Genomic DNA, 6,734 nt, shown 5'->3' with positions numbered 1-6,734 from the left:
AGGACGAAGGAGACCCAACGGGGAGGCTCTGAGAGGGAAAGACGTGCTCGGGTCACCCTCACCTGGAAGGGGCATCTCAGGAAGACACCGGGTCTGTCATGGGAATGAGAGCCAGGCTCCTGGGGAGGGGCAGTTCCCCTTCCTGTGGGGCTGCTGACGTGACAGCCCCATGACGGGGAAGACCAGCCTCCCAGTGGACACACCCTCGGGTCTCCGTCCTGAGGGCACCGTGGTCTCCTCCATCTGCACCGCCTGGACCACAGGGACGAGACGCCATGACCCCCAGCCTCAAGGCCCTGCTCTGCCTCGGTGAGATGGAGGAGGGGGAGGGGAAGCCCCAGCCAGGAAGGGACCCCTCCCCACAGCCAGGCTGCTCTGTCAGGACACCCCAGGACTCAGGAGGCTCACGGGTAGGAGAGGCGCTGCTCAGGATTCAGGGCGAACCTCTCACAGGGGTCTCTCTTCCAGGGCTGAGTGTGGGCCTGAGGACCCAGGAGCAGGCAGGTGAGTCTGTCCCCAGCTGTCCCAGCTCCCTCCTGCTCATGGGGACAAGGGGCCAACCCCAGGCAGTGGGGTGGGGAACAGCAGTTCTGAGCTGAAGGAGGGGGAGTCCGGGAGGTTGGGGGCTGAGAGCTGGGGACCTGGGGGTGAGGATGTCTTGTGACCCAGCCTCGGATGTCCTTCCAGGCACCCTCCCCAAACCCACCATCTGGGCTGAGCCAGGCTCTGTGATCCCCTGGGGGAGCCCCGTGACCATCTGGTGTCAGGGGACCCTGGGGGTCTGGGAGTTCTATCTGAATAAAGAGGGAAGCTCACCTTCCTGGTACAGACAGCCCTCACTGGAGCCCGGAGACAAGGGCAAGTTCTCCATCTCATACATGACACAAGACTATGCAGGGAGATATCACTGTTACTATCACAGCCCCACTGGCTGGTTAGAGAGCAGTGGCCCCCTGGAGCTGGTGGTGACAGGTGAGAGGACACTCGGGGGTCCCAGCATCGGGCTCTGCCCTCAGGAAGGGGGTCTGCTCTCAGGGGTGTGTCCCTCTCACAGCCCAGCCCTGGAGGAGGAAAGGGGGGTGTGAGCCCCATTTCACAAGCTCCCTCCTTCTCTCCTAGGGGCCCACAGGAAACCCACCCTCTCAGCCCTGCCGAGCCCTGTGGTCACCTCGGGAGGGAACGTGACCCTCCAGTGTGGCTCATGGCAGCGACTGGACAGGTTCATTCTGACTAAGGAAGGAGAACCCAAGTCCTCCTGGACCCTGGATGCACAGCGAGGCCCCCATGGGCAGACCCAGGCCCTGCTCCCCGTGGGTCGCGTGATCCCCAGCCACAGGTGGATGTTCAGATGCCACGGCTTTTACAGGGACACCCCCCAGGTGTGGTCGGCCCCCAGTGACCCCCTGGAGCTCCTGGTCTCAGGTGAGGAGGTCCCACCCTGGCCTCATGTACTTCTTGAGGCACGAGACAGATTATTAGATGCTCTTCTCCCAGGATTGTCCCAGATGAGAGGGTGGGGTGAGGGGGGAGCGGGGCGCACAGGACAGAGTGTGAGCGACAGTGAGGCCTGGGGGCCAGGATGGGAGAAGGGGCTTCATGGGAGGAACCAGCCCCTACAGCCCAGGGCTGGTCTTCCCCCAGGTGTGTCTGGGAAGCCCTCCCTCCTGACCCCGCAGGGCCCTGTCTTGGCCTCTGGACAGAGCCTGACCCTCCAGTGTCGCTCTGACGTCGGCTATGACAGATTCGCTCTGTCCCAGGAGGGGAGACAGGCCCTCCCCAAGCACCCTGGCCGGCAGCCCCAGGCTGGGCTCTCTCAGGCCGACTTCCCCCTGGGCCCGGTGACCAACACCCATGCGGGCCGGTACAGATGCTACGGTGGACACAACCTCTCCTCCGAGTGGTCGGCCCCCAGTGACCCCCTGGACATCCTGGTGGCAGGTGAGGAGCCAGCGGGTCAGTCAGGGACCCAGACTCTGCACAGGCCCTGCCGCGGGAGCCCCAGCTGGTGATGCTGGGACCAGGCGTGAGGGGTCCCCAGGGAGGGAGGGAGAGAGACAGAGAGAGATGCGGGTGGGCAGGGAGAGGGAGAGACTCGGAGAAAACAGAGACAGACAGAGATGAGGGGCCTCACGGAGGCCCTGCTGAGTCGCAGTTAGGAACCAGGGGGCGGGCAGCCCCTCACCCCCCTTCCTCTCTCCAGGGTGGTTCCCTGACACGCCCTCCCTCTCGGTGCAGCCGGGCCCCGTGGTGGCCTCAGGAGAGACCGTGACCCTGCTGTGTCAGTCAGGGAGCACAAGGGAAACTTTCCTTCTGTCCAAGGAGGGGGCAGCCCGGCCCCCACTGCGTCTTAGATCAAAGTACCGAGGTGGGCATTTCCAGGCCGAATTCTCCATGAGTCCCGTGACCTCAGCCCACAATGGGACCTACAGGTGCTACAGCTCACTCAGCAGTAACCCCTACCTGCTGTCACACGCCAGTGCCCCCCTGGAGCTCACGGTCTCAGGTGAGGGGCCCCAGCCCTGTCCCCTCTGTGTCCCTATTGTCAGCTCTGAAGGTGACCCCCTTTCTAGGATAGGAGTGAGGGGGGCTCCAAAGGAGAGTCAAAGGAGGGTGATCCGGAGGGGGTCCAGCCTGCAGAGGGACGGAGGGAAACCAGGCCCTCCCGTCCCTGCTGCCTCTCACGTCCGGTCACCAGACTTCTCAGATAGGAGGAAGGGGAAAGCCAAGGGCAGCCCCAGAGCAGAGACAGCACCAGAGTGTGAGCAGAGGGGGGATCCCAGGGAAGCCGCAGCCCCTCACCCAACTACAGGCATTTTCCCAAGATCCTCTGGGGACACCACCCCCCCCCCACAGGGCCCAATTCAAGAGCTGGTGAGCCACTGGGGCCTCTGCCCAATATGTGGACACCTGGCCCCAGGCCTGTCCCTTGAGGTCCTCAGCTGCTCTAAATCCTGACCCAATCTCAGCACAGCTTGTGTCCCAGGGGGGCTGGGAGTCAGGTAGAGATGCTGGAGTGACCACAGGCACCAGGAGCTCTGAAGCTGGTGGATGAAGTGTGGGGGTCATGGAGAGGGAATGAACCCTCGGGGCCCATCCTGGGGGAGGAGCAGTGGGCTGACATGGGGAGAAGCAGCCCCCAACCCTAACCTTCTGTCCTGACCCCCAGGAGGCTCTGAAGTTGGGGCCCTTCCCCCCACGGAGCCAGGCCCGCAGACGGGTGAGTGAGGGTCTGTGGGACATGGTGTTGGGTCCAGGGGGGCAGGGCTCAGTTATGGCCTTGGTTCAGGCACCTCTGAAGACGCTGACTTGGACCCCCTTCCCCTGCCTGGGCCTCAGTTTCTCCAAGTGTAAAGGCAGAGAATCGTGGCCCGGAGCTTAGATTTCCTTCAGTTCTGACTTCTGGCTGTGATCCCCCAGGAGAGGAGGCCTCACAGGGAGGCCCCTGAGGATGTGACTGTACGGGGGCCTGTCCCCAGTGCCGCAGTGATGGTGGCATTGTCCGGGGAGGGGGAGGGAAAGATGAAGTGTCCACCGCACACAGCCGGCCCCTCCCCTAGTCCCTGCTGTGGTGGGGGAGGGGAGGGTAACAAGGAAGGACCCTCGGCTCCAGATGAGACCCTCGGACAGGCCCCCCCGCAGATGAGAAGCCCCCAGAGCACAAAGCTGGTGTCCACCTTGGACGGGGCGCGGCAGGAGGACAGCTCAGGGAGCCCACAGCCCTGGGTTCCAATCCCAGCTCTGCCACCTCCAGACTGGGTCACCTGGGGTTGGTGAATTCCCTCTCATTGCCTCAGTTTCCTCATCTGTAAAATGGGTGGGGTGGGTTAGAGGAGATGAATGCACAGACCCCAGCACGAGCCTGCACACAGTAGGCACTCAATTAAATGGCATCTTGGGCTCACTCATGACGTCACTGGTGCCCCAGGTCTCAAATGGTACCTGAACGTCCTGATTGGGGTCTCGGTGGCCTTCGTCTTGCTGCCCCTCATCCTCCTCGTCCGACACTGGGGTCAGAGCAGACGCAGGAAGTCGGGTGAGTAGGGAACGGGGTGACCCAGGCCCCTGGAGGTGGTGGGCTCAGGGCACCAGCCAAAGGGAAACCTAAGAGATGGGCAAGGTCAGCTTAGAAAAACATTGTCCAGAGTCTGAAACTCAAAAATCTAGAAAGAAAACACGTACTGTCAGCTGACATGTATAATTTAAGGTATTTTCCTCCTTTTCAATCTCATGAAGTGTTGAAACATGTACGCAAGTATGAGTTCAGGTCTCCTTCTTTCCTCCTGAATCCCGAGTGAGGGGCGGGGGTCGTAAGAGTCCCAGGGCCGAGCCTCTGTCATCTGCCCCAGCCCAGGGCGAGGCTGATTTCTACCCTGCCGCAGGGGCTGCAGACCCAGAGCCCAAGGACACAGGCCTGCAGAGCAGGTAACTCCCGCCCCGAAGACCCCCAGGCCCGCCCCGCCCGCAGCTCCCCCTCATTCTCCCCCTAACACGTCCGCCTCCTCCCCAGCTCCTGCCCAGCCGCCGCCACCCAGGACCAGGCCCTCTGTGAGCAGAAGAGGATGGGGTGGGGGGGACACACAGGGCTCTGGAGGCACCTGTGTGGGGGAGGGGAAGGCTGGGAAGGGGTGGGCTCAGGGGGTGCGGACTGAAACCCCACACTTCCCCTCACCCCTGGGTCTCAGTGGCCCCTTCTGGACGCACTGCGGGGGCTCCAGCCCTGAGGGATCTCAGGGGATCCCGCCAAGCGATACACACCCTGTTCCGCCCCAGCAGATGCTGCCGTGAAGGACACACAGCCTGAGGACGGGGTGCAGCTGGACCATCCGGTGAGACCCCTGCTCCTGTCCAGGCCACCAGAGACCTTCTTGTTGCCAAACTCAGTCCAATGGACACGTCTCTGTCCTCACATCCCAGCTCCAGCAGCGTCCCACACTGACCTCTCCTTCCGGGCTTCCTGGGTCGTCCTGCTGTGACTCCACCCCTCCTGCTTCCTTGTGACCTCATGGCCCCTCCTTCGGGGTCCCCTTTCCTGGCTCCCCGTCCTCTGTCTGACCTTCTGGCGTTGCAGAGAAGCCCCACGTCTCAAGAGGATTTGTGAATCACCTGAAAGTCCCCAGGCCCCCCTTCCTTCATTCACCCAAAAGCGGTGCACAAGGACAGCGCATCCCCCCGGCTCCCTGTAGGTGCTGCAGGTGCAGCAGGGAGCTCACCTGGTGGGTGAGAGAGACTATATGTAAAGAAGCAGGTAGCTTCCTAGAATGCAAGGTCCCGATAAGGAAAGTAAAGCAAGAGAAGGTTACAGAGTACATGGTGGGGGGGCAGCAAGTGCAAAGGTCCTGAGGCAGGGACGCTTTTGCAGGAAGATGGCCGTGCGGCTGGAGCCAAATGTGCAAGGGAGATAACGTGCTAATACAGAAATCAGAACCGTAGAAAGAATCCAGAGGCTCCAAGGTGTTAGGAGGTCCCCGGAGTTTCCATCAGGAAAGTGACCTGACCTAAGGTTTTAAAGCATCACTCTGGCAACACAGTGGAAAGCTGACGGAAGGAGATCACAGTGGATCCAGGAAGTCCCCTTTCTGTCCTACTCTCTCCCTCCAGCAGAACAGGCAGGATGCAGACCCCCAGGAGGGGACGTACGCCCAGGTGAACCACTCAAGATCAAGACTAAGGCGGGGGGTGGCCACCTCTCCTTCCTCCCTGTCGGGGAGATTGCTGGACACGAAGGACAGACAAGCGGAAGAGGACAGGCAGAGGGACGGTCAGGTGGGTCCCAACCTGTCCGGGCCCCCAGGCTTCCCCCACCCCAACCACACACCCTCCCTCCCTCTCCCCCACCGCAGGCCGCCGCATCTGAAGCCCCCCAGGATGTGACCTATGCCCAGCTGAACCACTCGACCTTCAGACGGGAGACTGCACCCCCTGCCCCCCAGTCAGCGGAGCCCCCAGAAGAGCCCAGCGTGTATGCTGCTCTCGCCGTCCGCTAGCCCAAGAACCCAGACCCCACACTCCAGGGAGGAAGACTGCACGGACCCCGGAAGGCACAGGAGCTGCCTGCCCGCGGTGGACACCGCCTAACGACCAACAGACAGCCTGGACTCCCAACACAGACCACCAGGAGCCCCTGGGACCCTTTGGCAGTCACCTGATTCTACCCTCAAAGATAACTAATATCCTTACATTTGGGAAATAATGCAACAGACTTCTCAAAAATCAATGTGTGAACTGAAAACCGAAATCAAAACGAAAAAAAAAACAAAAAAAAACAGAAGTGGGAAAATGTTTTCAATGAATGATAATGTAAATAATACCCATCAAACATATGAAATGAGAAAATTAAGAATCATGAATGAATATATTAGAAAAGGCTTTAAAAAAATCGATGACCTAACATATCATACCAAGACTTCAGGAAAAAATAGCAAATTATTTCAAATGAAGGTAGAAGGTGGGAATAATAATGACAAGGGTAGCTAATAATGAAGACAACCAAAAAGTAGAGAAAATCAATTAAGGCAAAAAATAAACTCATTCTTGAAAACATTCATGAATCCTAGCCACCACAGCCGAGGGAAAAAGAGAGAAGGCACACACTTCTAACATCATGAAAGGAATTGCAGACAGCACTACAAATCCTACAAACTTTATAAAAATAGTAACAGAACATTATGAAAAATTTGATGCCAACATACAGAAAATGTAGATGGAATGGAAATCTTCACGTGTACAATTTACTA

The 6,734-nt window shown here is 59.5% G+C and overlaps 1 protein-coding gene across 7 annotated transcripts; it reads left to right on the top strand.

Moving 5' to 3' along the window:
* The first annotated feature begins 223 nt into the window (after window positions 1–223).
* Window positions 224–6,524, top strand: LOC114899721 (leukocyte immunoglobulin-like receptor subfamily B member 3). 7 transcript variants are annotated; one of them, XM_029231244.1, is made up of 13 exons: window positions 224–309; window positions 469–504; window positions 688–972; window positions 1,120–1,422; window positions 1,642–1,938; window positions 2,201–2,503; window positions 3,167–3,217; window positions 3,926–4,033; window positions 4,347–4,422; window positions 4,508–4,545; window positions 4,774–4,826; window positions 5,599–5,763; window positions 5,841–6,524. In XM_029231244.1, exons 1-13 carry the CDS (start codon window positions 276–278, stop codon window positions 5,982–5,984), a joined length of 1,893 nt encoding a protein of 630 aa, XP_029087077.1. In that variant the 5' UTR covers window positions 224–275; the 3' UTR covers window positions 5,985–6,524. The 7 variants fall into 7 exon arrangements, with proteins under 7 accessions (XP_029087077.1, XP_029086765.1, XP_029086681.1 ...); XM_029230932.1 differs by having other exon boundaries at window positions 1,120–1,938; window positions 4,380–4,422; window positions 5,602–5,763; XM_029230848.1 differs by having other exon boundaries at window positions 1,120–1,938; window positions 5,602–5,763.
* The last annotated feature ends 210 nt before the right edge of the window (window positions 6,525–6,734 follow it).

This window comes from Monodon monoceros, unplaced genomic scaffold, assembly GCF_005190385.1.
Source record: "Monodon monoceros isolate NGI ecotype Baffin Bay Population unplaced genomic scaffold, NGI_Narwhal_1 Contig2942_ctg1, whole genome shotgun sequence".
In the NCBI taxonomy this organism is placed as follows: domain Eukaryota; kingdom Metazoa; phylum Chordata; class Mammalia; order Artiodactyla; family Monodontidae; genus Monodon; species Monodon monoceros.
The sequence above is the reverse complement of the archived record's forward strand: the minus strand, read 5'-3'. Positions and strand labels throughout refer to the sequence as shown.

Excerpts from the sequence above, each read along its gene's own strand:
- LOC114899721 (XM_029230766.1), top strand. The coding sequence starts at position 276 with ATGACCCCCAGCCTCAAGGCCCTGCTCTGCCTCG. Across the intron at positions 1,939-2,200 it reads CCTGGACATCCTGGTGGCAG|GGTGGTTCCCTGACACGCCC; the intron begins GTGAGGAGCCAG and ends TCCTCTCTCCAG. Across the intron at positions 4,546-4,773 it reads CACCCAGGACCAGGCCCTCT|ATGCTGCCGTGAAGGACACA; the intron begins GTGAGCAGAAGA and ends CCGCCCCAGCAG.